Genomic DNA, 26,269 nt, shown 5'->3' with positions numbered 1-26,269 from the left:
GTAAGGGAGGAAATCAACACAAATCAAAGTTCAACGCTAGGCTATAAGTGTAGTATCACGCAAAGTGTGACTGTTATTTCTGGCCCCAAACACTTGTGGCATGCTGGGGTCTGCTGTTGCCTACCAGTGGAGGACCTCAGTGTTTTTTCTGTTAGTTTAACATAGGCCTCAGGGCTCTCTGGGATCACTACATCTGGAAGAAACATTGTACAGTACACACATTCAGCAGTGGGCAGTACACTGTTTGACTCCATGAACTAATCAGCTTTGCACTCACCTTTTAACTTTGCTTGATGCACCAACAGATGGATGGAGTTTACCACAAAGATAAGTAATCAATCACAGGAAATGTAAAGAACTTTTTTGGCTACTTGGATAGGTCGGAGTTCAGACTCAGCCACTGAATAACATGTCGGAAGCTGGCATTCAGTGTCATGCTTATGTACTAATCAGCTGGAATGACCCATAATGACACGGGGGTCTGAACTTTGGTTAAAGATGTCTTTTTCTACTAACTGTAACATTCTCTGCTTTCTGTATCTCGAAAAACAACTATTACAAGTGTATCTTGACAGATTTACCATTGTTACAAATAACAAAAGTTTATTAAAAGTCTGACAAATCTTAAATTTTAAAATCAGAATATTGTCTGTGTTTGGAAACTAACCTGACAAGGCTGAGGCAGGCCGCTGGATGAACTCTCCTTCCTCGCTCTGCTGCTCTCTCAGGGCCCTGCTGGCGCTCTCCAGCCCGCGGCTCAGGTCGTAGTCGTGGTCCCACTCCAGGGGGATGGAGTCCACGCTGGCCGGGGTGTCCCTGCCCGAGCGCTCGTTCCGGAGCTGGGCCGCCAGGGAGGCAGAGCGACCGGAGGAGGGCAGAGGTGACAGGAAGCCATCCCCCAAACGTTCACTCCACGGCAGGCTGGACAAATCACCAGGCTCGTCCAGCTCCAGTTCACGGTCCGAGAACGACACTTCGGTATCATCGTCAGCAATCTTAAAAAAAAAAACACAAGAAAGCTTCATGACATGTACAGTGTGTACTGAGAATCTGAGTGCTTAAAAGATGACATTTAGGCCCAGAATCAACCGACAATAGATGGTGAATTCGTAGATTAATAAAAAAAAGAAATCTTTTCTTATTCTCATATTCTCAGATCTTACAGGAAGACGAATGAGTTTTTTGTAGTAGCGCTCCACTCGACCAAAAACCTCCTGACAGTAGCGTTGTAGCTCTTCCAGCTCCTCCTCAATGACAGCTGCATCCAGAGGCTCACTCTTCTCTATCAGTGCCTCGCCCTGGTGGAAGATGTGCTCGATCTTGGCTGTTGTCAGGGAAATCTCCTGCTGGAATGACTGTGGGACCGGAGGAAGGAGAGCACAGATAAACAAGTCTTCATTAATTTTGGGTTTCAAGTTAGACACTGAGTTCTTTTATAGTCTCGATTTCAAAATGAACAGCCTTTTCCAAATGTTAACTTTCTGATTTAATTTAATAATATTAATATTCAGTGTGACTAATGCAATATTAACAATGCAATGTCATTCTAGCTGAACTTCACAATATAAAATATCAGAATATACAGTGTGACATGACAAGGGTCTATAGCCTAAATAAGTAGAGTACAAAAAATCCTACCATATATTTTCCATACATATCAAGATCAAATTTAGGCCTTCCACTCTATTGTAAGAATACTTGAAGTGGTTGTAAATTTGGAAATTCATCAAAAGAGAACTGATTTTTTTGGCACACTGAAACAAAAATATCAAGTGTGTAAGATAATCTCAAGTGCCAAAATGTTAATTTAGGCTAAAGCTACAATAAATCTAAAAATATATCTGGCAAAGTAATCTGCAAGTGTGCTCTGCAAATACTGCTCAGACCATGTCGGTCTGAAAGACTGTGACAAACTTACCCTGAGCTGTTTGATCTTGGCCTGAATGTCACACTCAGAAAAGTGTTCGATGTTGGTCAGCTGCAAGTCCATCTCTGTCAGCCACACCAAGATGCCATCTCTGGCTGTCTCAAACTCCTCCCTCTGACTAATAAAATGCTTCACATTTGAAAAACAGATGTTGCTGTTAGAATGATCTACACTGAACAGTTTGCAAAGATACATATCATGTGCGTTGTATCTATTAAGCTAAACAAAGCCTTATCTGCGGCTTGATTAGTCATAGAATTAAATATAATGTATTAATGCATGTATATATTATTGCACCTTAAGCCTACGGAGGATGGATGCCACCCTCTTCTGCAGGTTGTCCCATCGTTGATTGGCATCATGGGCCATCTCCTTCAGACGACAGGAAGAGTCAGTGCGGTTTTCTCTGGCCAGGCGGCGATATTGCTTGTTGATTAACTCCAGCTGGGTCAGGCTTTCATGGACTTGCCTCTGGAAGGCCTGTGGAAACACAGGATTTTATTAATGTGGTAATCACCAATAACCATCCCTCCGGGTCAAGATGAATTAATTTGTCCTGTGACCTGTCACAGTTTAAGTTTTAAATAGTTTTCCAGTGAATATTTTTTTAAATATCTGTACCTCAAATTTCTTAAGTTCCTCTTTGGCAACAGTGTACAGCACACCGGACGAGTTGGGGAGAGCAGCAGTCTTTTCTGAAGTGGCCAGCCACTCCTCAAACCGTGCAAAGTCATCTAGGAATTTCTGCCATAAACGCCACGTCTCCTCAATCCTAACAGAGGGAAACATTTGTGAAAAGTTAGTTCACTTAGGTAAGTGTAATATTTACACAGACTAATAAGAATGATATGTCCGCCATCCATACATATCTAACACCAACATCATCTGCTTACTTGAGTCTCCTCTCCATAGACAAGGCACAGATGCTTCTCCAGCGGCGATCAAGGCTGCGAGTTGCCTGCTGGATGGAGTCGCACTCTGCATCGGTGGCACAGGCGTCACAGTCGTGCAGAAGCACCTCACATAGATTCAGTACAGATGCAACTCCTGTACTGTGTTTCTCTATGTCACGCTGAAGTTCCTGAGAAGCAAGAGAGAGAGACAGAGATTGTGAATGTACGAGTGTGTGGAATAATAATAATACAATACATAATATAATACAGTGAACCGCAGGGAGGGAGAGAGAGACAGGGGGAAATAATAACATAAAATAAAAACAATGACTTTGGATTGGTTGATTCAATCGCAAAATCCCTCCATACATGAATATGGTCAAAAGTGTCATTTTCATTAAGAGCCATTAAAAGAACGACAATAATATAATTAATTTGTTATAGATTTCTTGATTTAGCTGTCCCATTCAAGTTTTTAGTAACTACACTTCGGCTCTGCATGTCCCTCTTTAATTCATTGCTGCTGTATTCGAACAATAGCTGTTCCAAATATAGCAAATAAGTTTTTCTCTATTTGAAGAAAAAGACGGAGGAGGGGAAAAAGGAAACTTAGACGTATGAAAAATGTAGAATTTAATACCTCTTTGTGAACAGTTGGGGTCTACGACTCACCGATAGTTTGAGGTTGCAGGATAACAGTGAATTGTTAAAATAAAATCCATGTACATACAGTATTTTAAGCACTGCACCGTATATTAGGTTACCTGCTGCAGATCGAGCTTCCTCTGAATCTCCTGGAAGTCGCAACAGTCATAGGCGATGGGCTTAGACAGCTCGGTCTCAATGTGGGCCAGCCAGGAGCGCAGGCTGCTCATGTTCTTATCCAGCTGCTGCACGGCCACCAGAGTTTCCCTCAGCTTCTTAACTCTATTAACATAATTTATGAATTTCTGTCAGTATAATTTAATGCAAGATACTCTGAGATGAAAACAGTCAAGTTTTTTGTTTTTTTATGTCTTAGTCTGCCTTTGTTGGAACAATTACAGGACCATTTAAGCCACTCAGGTGTGTGTCTCCTCACCTGGCTCCAATGAGATCCAGGAGGTGCTGCCAGCGGTCGCTGACTTTGCTGAGTTTTTGTTCAATCTCAGTAGCTTTGCTCTGGTGACTGGCCCTGGCCAGACGCTCTCCCAGCTGGTGCAGCTGTAGCTTGTTCTCCTCAGCCAGAGTGATCTCCTCCTGGTAGTCCTGAGACACAATGTGATACAACCGGTGCGTAAAGAAAATTTTAAGAGTTTTAATGCTCTACTTAAAAGCAACGGATTTAAAATGCAAAATGAGATCAGTGCAGTGTAATAGGTTTTTCAGCTACTTGTTGTATAATACCAAAACACAACTAAGGAGACACTAATGTGTCTGTTTGCTATGTGTTTATGAGCAATGAATACGTAAAATTCATGAGCATGTAATATTCAAGATACAGAAAATTAAAAAAAAAAAAAACCCCACCACATTACTGAAAAATCAAACTGCATTTAAAAAAAAAAACTAACAGTAAGACAATGGATTTTAAAAGTACAATTAGTTATTACATATTCTGTTACAGTTATTGTAAGTGAATATTAAAAATGAGAAAAACTTCTGTCAGATGTTAAATATGACTGAGGTGCTTGTTCTCATACAGGCATATCTCTATTTACCTTGCGAAGCTTCTCAATCATCTCCTCAATACTGATGTCACCATTTTGGGAGACCTTGCTCTCCATGTTGGCGAGCCACTCGCAGAGCTCCTTGTACTTCTCGTTGAACAGAGTCCACTCATTCAGCTTCTCACTGACCTGCTGCATGCGCATGGACAGCTGCAGAAGCACACCATCGTATAAAAAGTTAAGTGCATCACTGTGCAAAATGGATAAAAACAATCAATGCGTGTTAAATTGCTAAAAAGTAACTTCATGTCAAAAAGTCTACAAAGGAAGCACGTCTACAGAGATGACTCCGCTCTGACTGATTCATTTGCATCAAGCAGCGACTGTGTGCTTCTGTGTGTTTCCTGTGTGCATATTTTATCTGCTCCACACAGGATGCAACTCTGAAAAAACTGACCCTGATGTTTCAGGTTTTCAGAAACCAAGTTAACTTTGCATGCTAAAGCAACGGACGTAGACACTAAAGTTCCTTTTAAAAATTTGTATTGAAATGCCATGTTTTTATTAATCTGTGCAAGAGCACATACTGTAATTACAGGCTCCAACTTTTTCTTAAAACTATGCAAGTCAATATGAGAAAAAACTGAAGAGTAGACCTCTTTTTTTTTGTCGTCTTGTTATACTATGAATTGCACATCTATGTGTGAACATTCTCTTTTAATAAAATTCAGTTGCATTTTTGACATTCATCAGTCTAGTATTTGGTCTTATATCTATATGGTGATCGGCTGTATGTGATGGTGGCTAACTGGCACCATCCAGAAGTATAACAGTTAAGATATGTTCTGTTTACTTTATCTTATAATTTAGTTTGACGCTACCACCACCATCCGGTATCTCAAGGAACTGCAAAGGCAAGTGTATAAAATAGTGACACAAGTTACACCCACATTGTCACTGTTTGATACAGAATGTAGGTGGCAAAGTCATTTAAACTGAATGTAAACGATTCACCACTAGCAGTACAAAAACATACAGTATATTCAAAAAAATGATCCATGCAGAGGTGCTCTGTAGTGCATGGTACCTGGTGGCAGATTTCATCCCACTGTCGATGCAGCAGCTCAATTCGCTCCTGCAAGACAGAAAGGTCCTCAGCGCTGATGTAACAAGACAGCGACTCTCTCAGCACAGTCAGGTGGGCAAGGTCCCCTGTCCAGCCGTCAAATGTATTCTCCAGGTCCTGTTATTGAGAAAAGAGTAATATTATTAATAATCTATCTGTAAATCTTCCAGACAGAACTTTTACCAACACCTTCTGACCTGAACAACGTCAATTACATTTATTTCAAAATCAGATGATTCTAAACTTTATAGGTCAAAGTCCCCAAAGCAATGTTTAGTTTTAGCCTTATACTACTGGTATGTAAAGTTTCCTACTTCTCCCACTTTGTGAAATTACTTAAAAATGCCTAGAGGCTGTTACCTTGCAGCGCATCTGCTCAGCCTGCAGATCCTCGTGGTGATCAGGAAGAGGCTGGGAGAGCTGCCGTTTAAAGGCTCGAAGTTTTTCCAGTGATCCACCGATACCTCTCTCACACCTCTCCCAGTCCTGTGTATGACATAATATATACACTCATATGACGCAAACAATGGTTGCAACTGAATCAAAACTTGTTTTATATAACTAAAAGTAATAGCAAATAAGTTATGCTTTCATTTACTACTCTAAAATAGCCTCATTAAAGCCAAAAGTAGCTGGTGGTTGTTCCTCTTGATGAGAAATTAGGAAAAAGAAAAGAAAAATATACAAACATGTACCTACAATGCAGACTGTTTCTACAGGTAAACATTTATAGTGTCCCTTCAAGATCTCCTATACTCCACAAGCTGCTGGCATTTTGTCTGGTATACCTTTAGCAGGGTGGCAAGCTCTTTCTTCTGTTCATCCAGGCAGATGCTGGCATGTTTCCATCGCTCTTGGATATCAGTAAGCTCTCCCTGCAGAGTCATCTCTGCCCGGCTATCAGCCGACAGGAGCAGTTGTCTGCCGGCTTCCACTGTCAGGATGTAGCTGCCCTGCTGACGCTGCAGCACTTTTTCCTTCAGCTTTACCAGAGAGAGTCACAGTCACAGTCACTCAGATAAAATAATTCTTTGGCGTATCAGATGGGTAGGGCTTATCACATCAAGAACAATGAGAGTGTATCAATATTTTAAGCCCCCTGTGCACTAAATCTGCGTCAGTCCCTGCTGTAGCTATTGTACCTCAGTGCTTTCCAAGAAAGCTTATCCTTGATGTAAGATGATCTTTGCCAGGATTCACTGCATGTACTTATTCCTGACAAAATCTACTGGAACTAAAACTGAAACAATCAACACAGGGAATATATGCCATTTCTGGAGAGATTAGTGGTTGGACTGTCCTGTGCTGTACCAGCCAGATATAGCTAAGATTTGTACTTTACATTATGTACCTGGACAGCATCCAGCATGGAGCGGGCCTGTTGCAGAGGCACTGTAGTCCCTGCCTGAAGGGCTTCTGCAGGGTGGGAGACCTCCACCAGCCATTTGCGTAGCTTTTCCACCATTTCTCTGTAGCGCTGCCACTGACGGATCAGGCCATCAATGATGCCGCGCCTCTGTTGAGCACGGCGCACTACGCCCTGCCACTGGTTACTCAGCAGAGCCAACTTCAGGTTGAACTCATCTCTGTAAGAGGGGGGAATAAATAATCATAATAATACTAACAGAATAATAATTAAAAGAAGAAAATAATAAGAAATAATAAGTAAAATGTGTAATGCATTTTTGTGGTAAACAAAGAGCAAAGGATTTATCAGGTCTAAAAATCTTCAAGTTAGAGGAAGCATTTTCGAATTCGATGATAAATGATAAGACAGAGTAATGACAAATAGACTAAACACAGCATGGATTTGGGCTTTACCTATCATCCACCTGACCCTGCTCTAACATCCGCTGTCCATCACTGATGATAGAGTGGAGGATCTGTTGGCGACTGAACATCTCAGCTTGGAATAACTGGAAGACAACAAATCTATGCTTAATAAATGGAAAATCGCAATCAATAAGACAGCTGTTTCAGGGTCGTTTTCTTTAAAAGGGACTCTCTAACCTCATGGGCTTTTTGCTGCTCCATTAAACTCTGGTAGTTCCCAGAAATTTCCACAGCCAGATTCTCTTCAGTTTGGACCAAGAACTCCATCCAAGTTTCACACTTCTCAAGGAAGGTCTGCTGCTGCAACAGGAAGGACTGAAGTTTGCTGCAAAGAAACAGCAAGTGAGCAAATTTAATGAAGCCACTTTGATGCTCACCCAGTTCAACATTCTAGTCACATGAAACATCAACTTTTATTCTACATCTGTGGAGTACATTATTTTGTTTTAAATTCTGTATAGTGCCTTGTAACTGTATTTAAAGGTCCAAATTTATTACTGAAATGGATACACAGAATCTTAAAAACAACCACCTTCAGAAAAGGCTTGCAACTTTTTCTATGAACCTTTATAATTTGCAAACATGAATCTTTTGTAGGTCATACCTGAATCTCTCTGTGGTCTGTGCTGAGGCTGTTGACCAGCTCCTGTTGAGGTTCTGCATGCGTTTGATCTCTAAATCGCTGAGAGGGAGCCGGTAACCGAGCTCATTGAGACGCTCCAATTCAGGGGCCATACTGCTGAATTTCAGCATGAGCCTCTGTACAAGGACAAGAGAAAAATGTGAAATTTATCAATTTCGGGACAATCAATGGAGTTGATTCGTTCAATTAACTGACAAGAAGAGAACAACAAAAAAAACCTTGAGCTCCTCCATGCGGTCCTGGATGATCGTCAGGTCCGTGGAGCCGTTGGGATCTTGCACTTTCAGAGCCTCCTCAGCTTCAACTATCCAGGACCCCAATGAATCCAACTGATCATTAAAGGTTTCATAATCTTGAACTCCGGTCTGTTGTGGGAGAGAGATGTCAGCAACACACAAGGTTGAAATTCACGACTAAGACTGGTTGACTGACTATTTAGATGGACCACTATATTCGTCATTAATCCTTTACTTTTACCTGCAGGGTGGTGAGCTGTCTGTTAAGGGCCTGTTCCACAGCAGCAAGTCGCTGGGTTAGAGAGAGGTGATCTGACTGGATGTTAGATGCTGCTGACGTGTCCACCTGCTGTTTCAGCTGATCTCCCAGTTCTTGGAGAACTTGCAGGGAGGCCTGCACAGGAGCTTGGGACCGGAGCAGCTCCTGAGACAAAGCATGCATAAAATTCAGAGCCTTGTCAGATTTAAAGTTTTTCCATGCCAAACTAAATTCCACAATTTTACACAATCAATTTCCACTTGGAAAATCTAACCAAAAACCGATTCACAAACACTGCTTTCCATCTTGCAACAACAAAGAAACATGGCGATATCCTTAGAGGTGGCATATTGTCTTTCACGATAAGGCCATAGAACACACACTCAAACACTCAGCACTAAAATGGTTGCTCAGATTGAAAACAATTCAACAATGGCACAGCCACGGTCTCACTCACGCTGCATTCTTGGATCCACTCGGACACTTCCTCGTCAGCAACGTCCTTGCTGCAGGTGGCCTTGAGAAGCTGGTCTGCCTTTTCCTCCTGCAGCTGGATGCTGCTGCAGCTCTGCTCATGAAGCTCCTTGTAGCGCTGCCATAGTTGAAGCAGAGCTTTGCTGCTTCTTAGGCGCTCTGCAATCTCCTCACGTAGGCCAGTCCATCTGAGTGCAAAAAATTACAAGGATGTATGTGTAAATGTAGGTGGTTAAACATCTGGCTGCATCTGAATCAGTGATGTCAGAACGGATGTCCTGATTTTACTGGAATAGAACAAATATTAATAAAAAATACATGTTAAAGTTAAAGTAAGGTCACCTTGCATTGACATCCTTAAGGCCATTGTTTAGGGAGTCTGACACTGAAGGGTGACACTCCTTCAGCAGTTGGTGGGTCACAGCACCAAACTTTCTGAGGCTGCTCTCCTGTTTCTCCAGATCCTCTTGCAAGTCCTTTACAGGTAACACACAACACAGGGATTAATTCACCAGCATCGAATTTAGAAAGGTTCTACCGATTCAAAAGATCAATTTCAACTTCACCACAACAAGAATCAGAAACATATCCTAATGCAATAATGCAATTAATACAAATTTGTCTAGACTACCGCCAGCTGACATAGTTCTTTTACAGCAAAATCAAATACCTCTTCATCCTAACATACCTGCAGGCTGTGCACTTGCAGCTGAACAGCCTCCAGGGAGCCCCTGAGGAGGCGAAAACGCGACACGGAGTACCTTCCCTCCATCAGGTAGCCATTGATTTCTTCTGAAGCATGCTTGTACAGACTCCACTGATCCAGCACTGACTTCAGGCTGATCTTTAGTTGTCCTATCTGGTAATGAGATAAAACAGTGAAAAGTGGAATAGACCAGAATAAATGGGTGTAACCAAAGTACCACATTAAAAACAGAGTGAAAAGAGAACAGGGGAGCTTACCAAGTGGTCCAGGTTAGCCCAGGTGTGATTGACACACTGGAGTGTTTCCATGACGATAGCACAGGCCTCATCGGTCTTGTTCTGGACAAGGGCACAACCCTGCTCCTCCACCCTCTCTAGTTCTTTCTCTTTTTCCCTCAACAACTCTTCCATTTCCTAAAAGTTAATAGTTTGCATTTGATAAAAATCATGGACTCAAAAAGTTGTCCATGTCGAGGAACAACATCTTTTAGTAGACCAGTGTTGGCACAGTAAATGAAGCCTACCTGGCAGTCTTTGAGAGCATTCTGCACAGATGTCAAATCCTCTATCCGATGTTTCCTCTTTAGCCGTTCTTCTTGAGATGCCATCCAGGACTTCAGGGCCTGAATGCTGCTCTCATACTCCAGCCACATCTCCAAAAGGCTCTCCAGGAACTGGATCTGCAGGTATTTTATGCATATTTTATATTTGATTTTGCACTTATGACAATGGCTAATATTCTTTCATCAACAGTATCATTGCCTGTGGCCTCACCCTCTCATTGATTCGGCCTTGTAGGATCTGCCAGCGACGATTCATGGCTCCCAGGCGCTCAGCAAAGTCTGTCTTATCACTGCGCTTGCTCTCCACATCCTGACCACTGATCTGCAGCACTGACTGGTTGACAAAGTCCACAGTCAGCTGCTTGCAGCTTAAATCTACTCTGAAGCCCTAAAGTGAGGACACAACAGTAGAGTCACAATCAAAATGAGTTACAGATTCATAATTTGAATCAAGGGGTACCATTATTGCCAGGTCGAAAAAATTACATAAAAGAGATACTCAAAAATGCAATCAAGAACATGTTTAAAAATCTAAATTTTCCATTTATCAATTAACTCATAAATAGTTTGATTTAGAGCTAGAAAAATACTGCAAACCCTAAAAAATTTAAATTACCCTTTCACATCCTTGAAGAAAATGAAATACTTAAAATATATGTAGCTGCCATACATTGGCGTCTAAAGTTCACATCATATGCTTTGTAAACAAAGTCAAAAGTGAATTGAATCTAAAAAATCTATATGGTGAGTTGACCACCTTGTACTTTTGCAGGTAGTCTTGAATCACATTTGACCCCACAGCACTCTTGAGGTTTTCTTCATCTTCCTCAATGACATTCTCCATCAAGGATATCCAGTTAAACAGCTCAGAAATGGCGTGACGGGAGGCCAACTTCTCCATCTGGATCTGAGGAGAAATTCAATCCATTGGTCTTGCATATTAAACATCCATATGTTTAATATGCAATATGCGCCTTTTTCCAGCGTGCTTCCAGTTTGAAGTCAACCTTGATTGAAAAATGTGTATACGAGTGAAGCAGCAGAAAAGAGTAATCCTATTTGCCCTGGGGCAGCTAAGCCTGTTCAGTCTGGCTGCATGTGAGGATACCTGATGCAGCTTCTCCTGGACCACTGGGATGCGTGTGAGCAGCTCAGTCCACTGTGCGTCGATGCGTGCCAGGTCAGACCGCAGCACCACTGTGTCCACTTTCTTCAGTCGCAGCAGCTGGTTTCCCTCAGTTACCACTGAGGTCTTCAGGCTGGACTTGCCCTCAACTTCTTTTGAAAACTCCTGAGACAGACAATGACAGGAATGATCAACTGGTAGGCGATCAAAACTATAGTGTTAAAGTATTTTACAGTATGCTGATACTACATACAGTACCTACAAGTAACACAACTACTGCAGATGATACAGCAGGATTACTTCTGCTACTACATCCATAATTACTACTAACGCTATTACTATTACAGGAACAACAACAATCACTATTAATAACCCTTTTAAAATGCTGTTATTACTAAAGTAATTTTTCTCTTATCCCCTAAACATATAAAAATGTGAAAAACGCATAGTATATATATGTAAATTTTATATGTTGTAGCAACAGAGTTTTTACACTGTGGAGTTTTTATCCACTTGTAGTGCGATTGAGCAATGTTTTTATAAGTGGGTCCCCATTTTATTTGGTCGTATGCACAAGGCACAAGTGCGCAGGTGAAACGATACGAATTCCTGCCAATGGTTTCACATAATTCTACTGATCCAGTGCGGGTAACGAGCCAAGATACACAGCAATGCGCCAACAAAGACAGTGAAGAAGAAGGCTGCTAACAAGTAAACATGGATATAAATAATGCAGGTTTCAAAATGTAAAAAATTATCTTTACAAATGTTTTATGAGGGAGGAAAGGCATTTGACAGGCTTGTTAGACCTCAAGGATACAGTGTGTCATGTTAAAAAACACTGAATGTAAACTCACATTTTGTTTTGTTTACAAAGGAGCTCCAAAGAGCACCTTTCATAGATAATGCATTTAAATTAAGGTTGGTGCATGGATGCATGTTTTATTCATATATATGAATCCATGTCCTGTATGGTGTCTCAGTGGTGAGCACTGTTACCTCATACCTTTTTGTTAGGGGTCTGCATATGTTCTCATGTTCAAGTTTCTTCTGGTTCAGTTTCCCCCCACTCCAAAGACATACATGTTAGGTATTAAGAATACTGGACTGGACTTAGTGCATTGCAGCTGTACTCTTCCTCAATAGTTAGGATGGGACAGATGCAGTGGTCTAAAGTCCCCATAGGGATTAATAAACTATGACTACATTATGTAACATTTACATACACACTGGGTGTATAGAAAATAACCTAGAAACTTCCTCACAAATATGTATCTTAACAAAAGTGGCACCGCTTGGTGTTCAGCCTTAGAGGTCTTAGTTGTGGGCAGCTCCAACAGTTCAATATACGTGAATCTAAAATATTCCATCAATACTGTTGCTGGAACGGAGCCAAAATCTCTGGATCAATAGAAGAAAAAACACATATCAGAAAAAGAACATTGCCTGCAGCCTCACAAGGAAAGCAGAGAGATGGTCTCGGACAGTTTCCAGCTCCTGCGGGACTAACACCGCCTGCGTGTTCCAAAACTCCAGTCGCTCCAGAGCAGACTGCAGCCACTCACTAAGCTCAGCACACTCCCTCTGATACCTTAAAGAAAATCACAATTTAAACATAGAACGATGCCATGATATTATACTGATTTCAGAAATCACCTGTACATTTCATTGGTGCAGGTAAAGGCTCTCAGGTTCAAGGGTCTGTTCAATTAACATCCTTTGCGCAGCTTTCTGTCCTTGAAACTTTCTAGGGCATCTGAAAAGCATTGTCATGTGTATTTGATGCCGAAAATCACATCTTATTCTGATGTGTTTCTGACCTGGTCCAGTGTTTTAAGATGGCCTCCAGGCGCTGTAGTTCCTTGTTGACCTTGGCAGTATTGTTGAGCCAGTGTTCCCCCAGCAGTGCGAGTTGATTCTCCAGTGAGGGACAGCACACTGACAGCAAGAGATGTTTGCCCTCATCCAGCAGCTGGTAGAGCTTGTGCTGGTGCTCTGTCAGTCTCCCCTTCAGACCCTTTATAGAGAATGGAAGAGGATGACCCACAAGGAAATCTTAGAGAAGTGGGCTTGTAACTGGAGCGACACAAGCCGAGAAGGTCTGGGTGAAGAAAGTGAATAAGTAGTGCTCTCTGTAGTATGGCTGCAGTTGTAGCCTCCAACAAAGACAGCCATTCTGCCTGTAATGAAGGTGCTTCAATTTCATCTGACTGAATATAGAGTTGCTCAGAGTCTATCAAAAGCTAGTTATAGTGGACAGATGTCAGAGATTAATGTGTAAGTGAATATAAAGCAACCTGTTGGCCACAGATGAAATCCCACCAGAAAATTTTTTTACTGTTATTCCCACTTTACTGACTTCATCGTAAGATTATTTTTCCATATCCTAAAATCTGAACTGATGCCACTTTGTACCTGATACAATGAGATTCTGTCCATGAGTCTTTCTTCCGTCTCCTCTACCAGGCCAGCAGAGGGGATGCTTCCTTCAACTGCCTCCAACTGTCGGTTCAGACTCTGGTAATCCTGCGCCAAGCGGCACCAAGTCTGATTAAAAAAAAGAATAGAACATTTGAAATTGAAAAAGCTGACAATTAAACATTAGATGTAGACCACTACAAACGATTGATATTGCATGACAAAAAAATATTTTCTTTAACCAATATTTGTTATTATGCATTTTACTTTTTTTGTTTGAACAGTGAATGTTTGTGTCTCCTCTACTAGTGGCAACTAATGACCTCTAAACCATTAAAATGCTTTTCTCTCCAGTAATAAAACAGATAAAATATGGAAAAAACATGGTATTACTGTTCCACTGTAAAACCTATATGCACCTATAATGTATTTTCTTAACCTTTATTGTTTGTACGTTGTACCTTAATAATGTGCTGCACACTATGACTATGTCAACATTCTTTGAAAAGAAAAACAACGGTTAACATAAATTGTGTTCTCTCTCTCACCTCCAGGATACACTCGAGCTCAACTCCTTTACTGTGTGCCTCTTTGAGGACGCTCTGAGCCTCAGCCAGTGTCTCCTCCAAGGCTTGGCTCTCTTTGGGAAGCATCAGGCCACTGATTTTCCTGAAGTACGTTTCTGTTAGAATCATATGTGATTCCAGACCCTGAAAGAACTCCTAGAAAACACAATCAGACAGAAAAAAAACAAACAAAAATAACCACCAATGACCAGTTCTGTTTTTCACTTAGAAGTTTGTCTCCAGTATTGCTAGCCTTAGGTTCAAAGTTTGACAGTGCTGATGATAACCATTCGTTAAACCTACTAACTTAGCAGAGCTACAAATTGACCAAACCTTATGTTTGTCCAGGTGATTCTGGACTTCCTCCACAGAGCTGGCCATGATCCTGTGATCAGCAGCCATCTTATCTTTAGCTGTGTCCACCAGGTCAGTCAGGTCCTGGAGAGCACGCTCATACTGCTCCTTCAGAGCCATGTTCTGGTTCAGCCCACTGCGCCGGGAACCCACTGTCATCACCAGCTCCTCATAAGAATCCTGAAAACACACACAAAGTATATATATATATATATATATTTTTTTTTTTTTTTTTTTTTTTTAAATTTTAATACTTTTTGCTAAAATGATTCAATCAACTTCTTGTTCATTTCACACTTCTAATACTTATCATCATTACTGTTAAGTCCTCAATAATTGTAACATAATGTAAACATATGTGAAACATACCAATGTCAACATGGTACAGCTAAAACTTGACCTAGCATCATGTATACTTTGTTCTGCTAGATTAAAGTTTTTCAAAAGTTCACTTTACTAAAAAAAAAAATATATATATATTTCTTTTAAAAAAAGAAATATAAAATGAAGATAAAACACCTATGGAGCAGGTTTTACTGAGCAACTTTCAGTGACAGCTGTCAGTGATGTACATTACCTGGAGTTTCAGTAATTTGTTTGTTGATATCTGATCTGCTTGTAGTGCTGCTCCTCTGGTTTTGAGCTCTGTGATTCTCTGTTCAAAGTCTTTCAGGTTCTCCTCTGCACTGCCAATGACCTACGAGATATGAATGACATGAATGAATGACATTATATGAATGACAGTAATAATTCCTGATCTCTGTAAGCCATGAGAAGAGACAAGTTGAAGTGTGTGCATGCTTGTCAATGCCAAAGCTTGCATTACCTCCAGCTGCTTTGAGGCTGGTCTGTCCATGGCTCCAGCTAAGGCCTGCAGGATCTGGCACTTGGTCTCAATTAAAGCAGTTTGGAGAAGCTGTAACTCAGTCTATAGTAGACAGAAGACAATTTATGGTGCATTTACATGAATGTATAGGATCCACACTAAGATAAAATATATGGGTATACAGACGTTTTCATTTATAGTTTTCTGTTGGTGTTTCTTTTTCTTTGAGACAGCAGGTGTTATAGGTTGAATAAGAAAAAACTTTACTTGAGATGATAAAGAAAAAAAATCACTTAGTTCTGTAAATCTATAAGTTATTATTTAGGTATTATGCTGGACATTCATCAATAAATATAACAAGAAATGCCATTAAAAAGCAACTGGGAAGTATAAAAAACCTGGTAGGCTGTGAGTTCATGTGCTCTGGTCCTCATGTGGTCACAGCGTTGTCCCAGAGCACAGCCCAGGGCCCCTAATCTCTCTTTCAGGCACTCAAGGTTGTCCTCTAGCAGAGCCCGGTCTTCATGTCTCAAACCTGAAGACCCAGCTAGCAGAGACTGGCTGAGCTTCACCTCCTCAGTCACATGCTTCACATCGTTCTCTAATGTCTGCAGAGGAGATCAGAAACAAAAATCAGTTCAGCCAGTTTTACTCTAAAAATAATTCACAATTGCAAAATCACATCTGTTGTGTAGATAAACCGCAACTTTGACTGTTTGTCAGTTTCAAATTCCAATAATGAACACATATTTCTTTTTTCATTTACTTATATTAGACATCAAAAATCCTAAATTTTTAACTTCAGCAACATATCGTATGCATTGATCATCTTGTTGAAGAGATTTTTATTTTTTTTATATTTTTTTTTATTTAAATGTCAGTTGAAAATTTACCAGGCTCATATGATTTGTTAATTTAAGCCTTGTGAACGAAGCTACACAATTAACGGAACTCTCTGGGTCTGAAGCCTGATTGTACCTCCTGCTTTTGTAGCTGGGTCTCTGCGTTTTCAGCCAGCAGCACTGAGCCAGAGAAGACGTTGTTCTCCACACCATCCAGCCAGGAGGAAGTGGATGACACAGCTGTGTAGAGCTGCTGTTCCATCTGCGCCATCTGTGTATCACCACCACCGGGCTATGTACACACACATGAGTGTGGAAAATTTTGATTGACACAGCTGGTTGAACATATATTTTAATCTTGCAACGTAATGTGGGGCAATGTTAAATATTGTTATAGAAATAGTAAAACCTGAGTGGTCATTTCTTCTATTGTCTGTCTGAAGCTATCATAGAGAGTCTTCAGGGAGGATTTGTCAGCTTTTGTTTCTCCTTTAAACAATGACCCAGCTGTGGTGACACGAGAGGCTCTGGAATAAACCTGCAAAAAAAGCACACAACAGTCTCTAGCTTTATACAGAACAACAACAGCGATGAGAGTGTACTCTGCCTCTACTACTACTTCTGCTAACAATAATACCACCACAGGATTCGTACAAGCTGCTTGTGGTCTTGCTCCAGAGTTTTCTGTAGGAGCTGCAGTTTAGTTTTCAGCTCTAATCTCAGGCTCTCCCATCTCTGCCTCATCTGTTCTCCTGCAGCCTGAGCTTCCCTCTCAACCAAAGCTGCCGGAGAAAATGGCTCTGTTGTACTGCACGGTGACAGAAACATGAATGTATTAATGTTCCATTGAGACTTTTTACATGGGTATTTCACCATTCAGTGTTATACTGTGGCATATAGGGACGTAAATTACCTGGCACTGCTGGGTGAGGCCTGCTGGATGAGAATCTCCTCTCCTCTGGTAGCAACTGACTGAAGCAGCTTTTTCTGCTCTGCAAGTTGCTCCTCCAGTTCCTAAAGAGCAAACATGCATTACGACAACAGTGGTAGATTGGACTATGCTTAGCATTTCATAAAACAGCTTCTGAATCACTGTTGTGGTGGTAGTATGGTATGATGGTATTTTTATTTTATATAACAAAAATAGTATTGTTATTTTATTGTTCAAAGATAGGTACGACTTCCCAAAGCAAGTGTGTGCTAATAGGCACAACTAAAAAATATCTAACAACAAAATGTTCTAGAAAGGATATTTCAGTTTCTGTATTGCAATACTGAGTAAGTGCTGATAAAAGATTTAAAAAAAATACGAAAATGTACCCTCTGTCTCTGAAGACTGTCCTGGTGTTGTTGGGTTCGTGTGGTCCGGGCCTGGGCCAGCCAGTCCTGCACACTGGGACTCTGTGAGAGACTGGAGTCTGACTCACTGTCCTCCTGCTCCTGCAGAGAGCCCTTCAGGACCAGACAATATGTTGCAAAACAAGAATAATTTAAGCAACGCACATTAGCAAGGACGCAGGACCATCAAATGAACCAAATTTATCAGTGGGTGTATAAAAGTGCTAAAGCAAAGAGATGCCACCTGGGAGCTCTAGGATAAACAATCAATATTCTCTTTGATGACCTGGTAGATAACAAAGGGACTGAATTAAATCTACCTAAGGTATTGTAATGTTTTAATGAATACATATGTCAAAATTGAAGCCTGTAGCCACTTCACCTGGATGTTACTCTGCTTGTCTTGTAGCATCCTCTGCAGCTCCAACAGGCCACCTTTCAAAGTGCGTAACTTCCTGGCCAACTGCTCAGCTTCCTCCCTGGTCTCTGTCCGGCCCTCCAGCAGCAGGTTCTCACTGTGCATGGACAGCTCTGACAGGGCCAACACCTTCTCTTCAATCTCCAGCAGCATGTTCTGCAGTAGCAGGAGAAGAGAGGCCAGCTCAAACATGGTGTCTCACCACCCACAGCAGCTCTTCTCTCAAAACAACAGAACCCCAAGTTCTGGCTGAACCCCCTACACTAGCTGCTTTCCCCGGCCACAGGACAGGGAGAGCTCTCCCTGTGCTTTCATCCTTGGCCCACCTCTCCGGCCTCGCCACCTGTGCAACATATTACCACTAATCCTTCACGCTTCATGCTCTGCAACATACATGCTCTCGCTCAAGTTCAAAAGCCATTATCCCGTGCAGAAGACCATGGTGAATGTCCAGACCACTCAGGGACACCTATCAGAGAATGCCGTTGCAATTATTCAAGAAACATTTGTTTTTTCTAATGCATAGCCACAACTCTACAATTGATAGCTTCAGCAGGCTTTTCATAGGCAGAGAGTAACTCTTCCTCGTCCTGCCTTACCCTCCCCGTTCTCCAGGATTCCCCCTACTTGTATATTCTAGCAGCTTTACCCACAACACCAATCCCCAAGGCAGGATCTATTAATCGTCAGAAAGCCACAACCCACGACTGCTCCGCCCTATGCTTCCAACGGGCCTCTGTCACACAGAGACATCTGCATAATCTGCTTAAGACTTGTGATGCCGTTGCTTAGGAGCCAAGTCATTTGAATGCCCCTCTAACTCTGCTAATGCTCTTGTTTACTCACTAAAAGGTTCCTGCTCGCCTGGGATGATCCATATGTGATAAGGGACACAAAATATTGACGTATGAGACAGATGTAAATAATCCACTGCCGATTTTTCATTAGTGTGCTGACCAGAGACAATGACTGAACAACTAGAAAACTGTTCTCCAGAGCTACCTGTGTCATTCCTGACAATCTGCTACATATGCATTATTAAGTAACTTCATATTGATATTCATAAACCCATTCATATTCTTAAATAATATGGTAATTCATATATGCAGATTGCTTTCATTGCTCTGAACGAACAGCAGAGGGAGATCTTACTTGACATTCAGCAAGCTGATCCTCCATGTCTGTCACCTCCAGAGGTTTTGGTTCAAGGATGGAGGTGACGGCACTGCGCATTCTGGCCAGCCACTGGTCTAGTCCATTAGCCTGGGCATGATAGAGCTGTATGGCCTGTTCCTGACGCTGACCCTCCAGGCGGACACTAACGCATTCCTGGAACAGAGCACATCACATGTAACTTATTGCATTAATTCATTAATTCAGTATTACCGTTTTAAAATTTAATTCATCAATAAAGTAAAACTATTAGCTTCTACTTTTAGTCATGTACTTTCACAATTTTTCACAAAAACTACCTCCAGCAGTTGTCGTTTCCCTGAGGCCTTCATGTGGATGGTGGCCATCCTCTCAGCTAACACAGCAAGGGAGGACTGCATGGCCAGCTGGTCAGCCATGTCTGAGTCCACAGCATCAGAGGCCAGCTCCTCTGTGAAGCTCGTCTGCAGCCTGTCTATTTCCTCCTGCACACTCTGAATTTCTTCTATCAGACCCTGCAGGAAAGAAAATCATTGTAGGTCTTAAAAGTTTACTTAGACAATATACTGAATTTACTAAGTTTATTTTCATTTCTAAGTTGAACAGAAGAAAGTATCGTTTTCTTATTCATGTAGTTACTGTGCTATATAAAACATATACAATCTGGATATTATAGACAGAGTAGTAAGTCTCCTACTCAATCTACTTCAACAAACTAAAATATTACTAGTGGGACACTGATGTAATGTTGAGACAAAAAATGTTTTACTGTAAACTATGATTTTATAAATGCAAAACAAAATGACTAGAGTGGCCCTTGCATCTTCTAAAGACCTTTAGCTTTGGCTTCACCACATAGGGTTAAAAACAGTACAATACAAGGCAGTAGACAATATAGAACAATGGTGAGTACAGGTAACAGGAACACAGAATTAACAAACAACACATTTCAAAATATGTAAAGACAATAAAAATAAAATACGATAACTTAAAATGAGAGAAGGGCTAGATTTTTGTGGGACTAGAAAAATATTACTTTGAAAATAAATATTCTTTGTAATACCAAGATTGTTTCCAGTTATTTTTAGTTATATGCCAGCATATTACCCTGTCATTGCCAAAGTTTTCTTTATCCATCCAAATATTCAAGACCTTTATATATGGAACTCACCTCGTGGGCCTTTATGTGGCTATCTGGGCTTCTATCGACTTCCAGAGGCTCACTTAGTTTGGCCTCCAGAGCCTCCATTTTCAAAGAGATTGACTGGAGTGAACCCTGGTAATGTTGTTGTTTTTCCAGAGCTTCATACAGAGACCTCTGCTTCTCACTGATCTGTTTGAACACCAGTTGTACAAAGTAAAAGCGCTAAGCCTGAAAACATAACAGTCACTGACAAGCATTAAATCATCAAGCTGACATCTTGTATTATTCACATACCACATTCTTTAAAGTCTCCCACGAGCGCTGCAAGTCATCTAAATTGGCCACGGACTCAAATGTTGGGTCATATAATTCTTGGATTGGAGCTCTTGTGAGTGTTCCTCTTCCCATCTAAAAAACATTCAAACAGCATTATCAACAATTAAGACAGATTAGTTATGGAATGGACAGCAACGGGACAGAAAGCTCCAAATTCATTGTTAGCCATGATGAACTTGCAGGTGAAAGCAGAGAAAAGACAGATTAGTATTCTCCTTGGTTTGTTTTTGCCCTCCTAATTTATTGCATCTATTAAGTGAGTGTTTTTTTTTTGACCAGACACTTAAATTATTACAGAAAAAAATAAGAGACAGATTATTTAAGAAGAAGGTTCAGAAAAAACAAATTTCATTATGTGCAATTTTGCTGAAAGACCACAATGACTGGTAAAAAAAAAAAAACAAAAACAAAACAAAAAAACTAAAGAGAAGGCAGATACCTTGGTTATAGTGGCCTCAGTGGGAGTGATGGGAGAGGGAGAGCGACAGACAGGAGGAGAAGAGACCTCACTGTTAGTGCCCTCCTCCCCAGACTCCTCAGTTACAGGAGACAGGAGTGTGTGACAACGGCCAGCCGTCATCTGACACGCCATGCATGAAACATTAACAGAAGAGCAGACATGCAAGGTGGATTTGGAAAGATTAATTATATGCAATGTGTTTTTTAGAGAAAAGCGGCACAATGCACCTCACAAAAACACATTTTATAATGAAAGCAGGCAAAAAAGTTTAATTAGTAAAAATAAAGGAATTAAAATCTTTAGAAGTCTTTACAATAAAGCCAGAAATAGCAGCATGAGTCAAGAGGTTTATTAATTAGGCAATGGCATCACCAACAATGAAAACAGCTTTATCAGCGTCAATATGTTATGTGGTGTTTTGCGTTCTCTTACCATGACGGCTTGTGCTGCGGATTTCTTTGACTTCTCTCCATCCATCTCCTGCAGCCCCTCGGGCAGCCCCTCCACATCAGTCACCGTCAGCAGCATGGTGGCATGCTTGGCCTTCACTGCCAGCATCTTGCATTTTGAGTTCAGTGAGGCGATCTGCTCTTGGTAACCTTTGATCTTCTGGGCAAGTTCCTATCAAAAAATACAAAATTACAAACTTAATATACAATAATGGGGAGATTTCACTCATAGAACATATCATGCAGCACAGAGAATTATATCACAAGCAGAAATGAAGACTGCATTGAATTAGTTAGACGTACTAGCTATAGATTCTATGAACTACGTGTTAAGCACGGCTGCTACTTGGCAATGGGGACCTCGATTTGATTTCTAGCCCTCTCTGTGTTCAATTTGCCTGTTCAGGGATTCTTTCCCTGTATTTCTTCCCTCCCTATAATTAGATTGGTTGTAGCTGCTCTTGACCCTTTACATGAAACGGGGGTAAATTGAATGGATTAATGTATTGTACTTCATGGTGAAGGATCTGGGCCTGCAGCTCCTGGATGCTGCTGGTGGGGATCGGTCGGTCCTGGATGACACGGTGTGCTTCCTCAATCAGTCCCTGTAGGTCTCTCACTTCCTGTTCATATTGCTCGTACTGCACCACTGCCTCCTGGGCAAGAACAGAAAGTGTTTTTGCAACAGTTAGAGGAGGAGTTCAAACCTAAAAAGTACAATTTTTTCCAGATTCAAAAAGAGTACATTCCTCAAAATATACACAATATTATGTCTGAATGCAGGATTTACAACAATATAAAGATACCGCGCAGTAGTGCCCCCTATTGTACCTGTAAGATGTTGCATTGCTGAATGGCAACATGCTGCAACTGACTGGCTTCTTGCTGCAGACGCAGAGCTGTGCGACAAATAGCAAGATTGGGCATCACCTCCTCGGGGACCTGCAGAGCACTCTGACACAGTTGCACTGCCTGCACCTGCTGCTTGAAGCTCTCCATATCTGCCAACAGACGCTGCAAAAACCGGAGGGTTACATTGTGTGAAATTTTTAACAAGCTACAACATGCAAGGTAAGAATTCAAGGTTTTAATGATAAATTATGGGCTATATCTTGGATTACTTAATGTCGTGCGGTTACCTGTCTCTGAGCCAGTTGTTCTTTGAGGTTCTGGCGTGCCAACTCTGGTGAGGTCAGTGTGGCTTGGACCTGCTCCAGAGCAACGTGTAGGGCCTTAACTTCATACTCCAGGGCCTCCATACTCTGAGGGCATATCATACACAAGTCAATTACATATTTATCTGCTCATAAATAAGGTATCATCAGTATCAACAGGGAGAAGTTTACTGAAATATAAATAACATTGAACAAATAACTGATTGAAACTTAAATCTTTTGTGTCATTTCAACTGCTTAAAATGCTAATTTCTGATTTTTGATTAGCTTTTTAAAGGAGCTACTGAAACCAGGTAATTCATTAATGTCACAAGTATGAAATAGATAAGAAAACTCTCTTTTATCCTATGTACCTTATCTGCATCCTCCAAGCTCTGCAGGCGTGTCTTGATGCTTTGCTGAAGCTCCTCAGTGTGTCGACTTAGTTCACAAACCTGTTGGCTCATAGATTCAACCTGCAGCACCTCAGACAGGAGCTCTACTTTCTCCGCCATTGATTCCAGGTCTCCATGGAGCTCCCGAGACTCACGCAGGACAGCCTGAGCAACAAGGGCAACAAGGGCAACAAGGCAGTGAATGAGAGGCACGTGCGGCATGGTCTTCAGGTGGGAAGAGAGAGTTCATTCCCTGCAAAATGGGCCTTTCATGAAATGTGTGCATGGGTAAAAATCCTTAAGTGCCCATGAACTGTGAGTGGATAAGCATGAATACAGCTCACACCATGTCCATCCATTTACACCTTTCCTTCTCAGGGAGGAGGAGGGTAGAGAGCCCAATAACACCTTTTCAAAAGCGAAAACATCTGTTTTTGAGTATATGTAAAATAGAACACACTGCGGGGATGTCTAGATGCCCAACTCACCTGATACATCCGTATCTGCTCCTGCAGATGAACAGAGGAGTTCCAGATGATGTTTGCCCTCACCAGGCTTTTGGCTTTCTCTGACCACCTCACAATGAAGTCCAGCATCTCATTATATTCATCTAAATAGCAGACAGCCTGAAAAGCCAAGATAGGAGGGAGGCTGAGAAACATATTGTACTGAGAAACAACACAAAAGACTTTAAAATGATATATAGATGCTGTAAAGCAAACTAACATTTGCGCGAGCACAAACCTTTTTGAGCCAGTTGTTCCTACAGTCTGCCAGCCGTGTTGTGTGGTGATGCATCTCTGATAGCTTGCTGATGGCATCACTTAGCTGTTTGGCCAGCAGGGGGTTTCTGCGGCCAAACTCTTGTACAGCAGCATCCAATTCTGAGAGGGTGCGACCACAGGAGTCCAATTCCTCAGCCAGGCTCTGTGAAAAGAAATGTGACAGGTAGAATTTTATATCCTGACAATACTTAATGCTGCTGAATGATAGTATAACTTCATTATTTCTAAACAATCTACAATTTGACAGTAAGGCCAAGCAAAATTAGATAACCCACCTTGACCTCTTCTTTGGCATGATCAACATCCGGAGATTTTTCCTTGAATTTGGCAGAGATAACTTTGAGTTTCTCGGAGATGTCATGGATTCTGGAGCTGAAGTCCTCTTTTATTTCTCTGGTTTTCTGAATTTCTCTCTCTTTGGAAAGAACCTAGAACACCAGTAAGAAATATTAACAAATGCCCCATAACATTTTTAACATTCTATAGATGTTTCCAGGTAGATTTGACACCTGCTACCAATTTAGACAAGAATCGTGATCTTATTTGAATTCAGCGTAATTGAAATGATATGATACCTGATCCTCAATGGCACCCAGTGCAAGTGAGACCTCAGCTAGTTGCATGGAGATTTCAGAAGGCAATATAGTGTAGAGGTCCAGGTACTTGCTCTGTTGCTGCTCTGCTAGTTTATCCACATTCTGACGATAAGTGATCACATCTCCATGTACAATCTATGCACAACAAAAACAAGACCCATGTAGCCTTTCTTGTAAATAATAATAATGTTCCAATAACAATGTTCTGGGGATGACAGGAGGATATTCACAAAGGTGATATTTCTCTTTTTTTAGAAGGCAGATATACCTCAAGTTCCTGCAGTAGAGAATCAATGTCTGGTGTGGGATTGAGAAGAAGCTCCCTGGTCTCCTGGATCCAGGCTTTCACAACACTAAGTTCCTTCTCCACTTCCTCTCTGTCCCTTAGTTCCTGAGCTGCTTGAGCCCGCTTAGTCCTCGATTGTGTCAGAAGGCTGAAAACAAAGATAAAAATGATTCTGCTTAAACTCTGAATTGCAAAATATGGTTAACTTGCTTTCTAAATAGCACAGAATGCTTTTAATCTAAAAAAAATCATTTTTTAAATCAAGCCATTCATTTAAAAACATCTTAATTAAAATAATACAAGAAACTGGATGTTTATTTTATGTAGGTGGACGACAGGTTAATCTTCTCACTACCTTTCCATTTGGTCTTGCACAGCTCTGATCTCCTTCAGGCTGGGCAGCTCATCCTGGTCATTTGTTGGCGAAGGCACTTCCACGTCGTGCAGCAGGCTGAGGGCATACTGGCGGAGTAGTGTAAGGGAGGAGAGCTCTCTCTCTAAGTCTTGGCTCAGCAAGTCATGCTGGTCTAACAGAGACTGCAGGGTGGCCTTGGAGGCCTTCTCCACAGCACTATCAGGGAAACGACTCTGGAGCTCATCAGAGACTGCTCTCACCTTCACCATCTATGAAAAACGATAATTTAGAAAGCTAATAGTGTAATTTTAGAAGTGTATTTTCACAGAGTAACACAATATTACATAATTATAATATATAATAATAATAATAACATAATTATGAACTACATTTTTTTTTTTCATATTGTTTGACTTCGTACCTTCTCCCTAAAAGTCCTCCATTCCTGTGCTGTGTCCTCGAGTACTCTCTCCTGTCCCCGTGCCACACTGCGTAGTCGTGTCCAGCGCTGCCACACAGTGGTCATTGAGCGACTGATGGTGGCCTTGCTGGCGTCACTCCCCACCAGCTCCAGCTGAGCAGCTTGCTCCTCTAAACCACTCAGTTTCTCTTGGAAGCCACTCACCAGTGATACAAGGGACTGAAAATTAAGAGACAAGTAATAAACTAAGTGCTTAGCCTTCATAGAAGCAGCACCCCCTTTTTTGTATGGAAATGGCTTTTTTTTGGCCTCTCATACCCGATGACTGCGTAGTTTATCTTCAGCCTCTTGGCTTGTGGCTGCCTTTGCAGTGGAAAATTCAGTCAGCTTCTTTTCAGCCTCATTCATAAGCTCAATGACAGTCTGCCTTGCTTCTTGGTATGACTTCCACTGAGCCACACAGCTTAAAAAAAAAAAATTATATTGGAGATTAAAATGCCATTATTAACAGAATTACTATGTAATCAATGTATATTACAT

The 26,269-nt window shown here is 41.3% G+C and overlaps 1 protein-coding gene across 8 annotated transcripts in view; it reads right to left on the bottom strand.

Annotated features, from left to right (window-relative positions):
• Positions 1-26,269, bottom strand: part of syne1b (spectrin repeat containing, nuclear envelope 1b) — an 86,948-nt gene that overhangs the window by 8,770 nt on the left and 51,909 nt on the right. For 3 of the 8 annotated variants that reach the window (XM_040136950.1, XM_040136951.1, XM_040136947.1), the window contains 59 exons: positions 26,048-26,192; positions 25,730-25,948; positions 25,309-25,577; positions 24,936-25,101; positions 24,647-24,802; positions 24,347-24,499; positions 24,031-24,213; positions 23,775-23,912; positions 23,266-23,451; positions 22,877-22,999; positions 22,569-22,751; positions 22,250-22,393; positions 21,721-21,909; positions 21,268-21,408; positions 20,787-20,900; positions 20,520-20,681; positions 19,669-19,863; positions 19,349-19,525; positions 18,161-18,352; positions 17,761-17,892; positions 17,354-17,454; positions 17,095-17,248; positions 16,850-16,978; positions 16,577-16,732; positions 15,997-16,206; positions 15,599-15,700; positions 15,350-15,469; positions 14,752-14,952; positions 14,401-14,574; positions 13,850-13,981; positions 13,255-13,451; positions 12,893-13,025; positions 11,417-11,599; positions 11,066-11,215; positions 10,520-10,696; positions 10,270-10,425; positions 10,004-10,159; positions 9,729-9,899; positions 9,383-9,516; positions 9,024-9,228; positions 8,549-8,731; positions 8,290-8,436; positions 8,033-8,187; positions 7,606-7,753; positions 7,417-7,511; positions 6,938-7,181; positions 6,384-6,578; positions 5,956-6,081; positions 5,557-5,712; positions 4,521-4,679; positions 3,902-4,068; positions 3,585-3,747; positions 2,821-3,008; positions 2,549-2,699; positions 2,225-2,407; positions 1,919-2,056; positions 1,164-1,355; positions 668-995; positions 125-193 (listed from right to left, as the gene is read on the bottom strand). In XM_040136950.1, the coding sequence (XP_039992884.1) occupies positions 125-193; positions 668-995; positions 1,164-1,355; positions 1,919-2,056; positions 2,225-2,407; positions 2,549-2,699; positions 2,821-3,008; positions 3,585-3,747; positions 3,902-4,068; positions 4,521-4,679; positions 5,557-5,712; positions 5,956-6,081; positions 6,384-6,578; positions 6,938-7,181; positions 7,417-7,511; positions 7,606-7,753; positions 8,033-8,187; positions 8,290-8,436; positions 8,549-8,731; positions 9,024-9,228; positions 9,383-9,516; positions 9,729-9,899; positions 10,004-10,159; positions 10,270-10,425; positions 10,520-10,696; positions 11,066-11,215; positions 11,417-11,599; positions 12,893-13,025; positions 13,255-13,451; positions 13,850-13,981; positions 14,401-14,574; positions 14,752-14,952; positions 15,350-15,469; positions 15,599-15,700; positions 15,997-16,206; positions 16,577-16,732; positions 16,850-16,978; positions 17,095-17,248; positions 17,354-17,454; positions 17,761-17,892; positions 18,161-18,352; positions 19,349-19,525; positions 19,669-19,863; positions 20,520-20,681; positions 20,787-20,900; positions 21,268-21,408; positions 21,721-21,909; positions 22,250-22,393; positions 22,569-22,751; positions 22,877-22,999; positions 23,266-23,451; positions 23,775-23,912; positions 24,031-24,213; positions 24,347-24,499; positions 24,647-24,802; positions 24,936-25,101; positions 25,309-25,577; positions 25,730-25,948; positions 26,048-26,192 (9,695 nt within the window). The remainder of the gene's footprint in view (positions 1-124; positions 194-667; positions 996-1,163; positions 1,356-1,918; positions 2,057-2,224; positions 2,408-2,548; positions 2,700-2,820; positions 3,009-3,584; positions 3,748-3,901; positions 4,069-4,520; positions 4,680-5,556; positions 5,713-5,955; positions 6,082-6,383; positions 6,579-6,937; positions 7,182-7,416; positions 7,512-7,605; positions 7,754-8,032; positions 8,188-8,289; positions 8,437-8,548; positions 8,732-9,023; positions 9,229-9,382; positions 9,517-9,728; positions 9,900-10,003; positions 10,160-10,269; positions 10,426-10,519; positions 10,697-11,065; positions 11,216-11,416; positions 11,600-12,892; positions 13,026-13,254; positions 13,452-13,849; positions 13,982-14,400; positions 14,575-14,751; positions 14,953-15,349; positions 15,470-15,598; positions 15,701-15,996; positions 16,207-16,576; positions 16,733-16,849; positions 16,979-17,094; positions 17,249-17,353; positions 17,455-17,760; positions 17,893-18,160; positions 18,353-19,348; positions 19,526-19,668; positions 19,864-20,519; positions 20,682-20,786; positions 20,901-21,267; positions 21,409-21,720; positions 21,910-22,249; positions 22,394-22,568; positions 22,752-22,876; positions 23,000-23,265; positions 23,452-23,774; positions 23,913-24,030; positions 24,214-24,346; positions 24,500-24,646; positions 24,803-24,935; positions 25,102-25,308; positions 25,578-25,729; positions 25,949-26,047; positions 26,193-26,269) is intronic. The other 5 variants (XM_040136952.1, XM_040136944.1, XM_040136945.1 and 2 more) reach the window with 4 other exon arrangements.

The sequence above is a fragment of the Xiphias gladius genome, chromosome 10 (genome assembly GCF_016859285.1).
Source record: "Xiphias gladius isolate SHS-SW01 ecotype Sanya breed wild chromosome 10, ASM1685928v1, whole genome shotgun sequence".
In the NCBI taxonomy this organism is placed as follows: domain Eukaryota; kingdom Metazoa; phylum Chordata; class Actinopteri; order Istiophoriformes; family Xiphiidae; genus Xiphias; species Xiphias gladius.
This window is presented reverse-complemented; position numbering and strand designations above follow the sequence as displayed.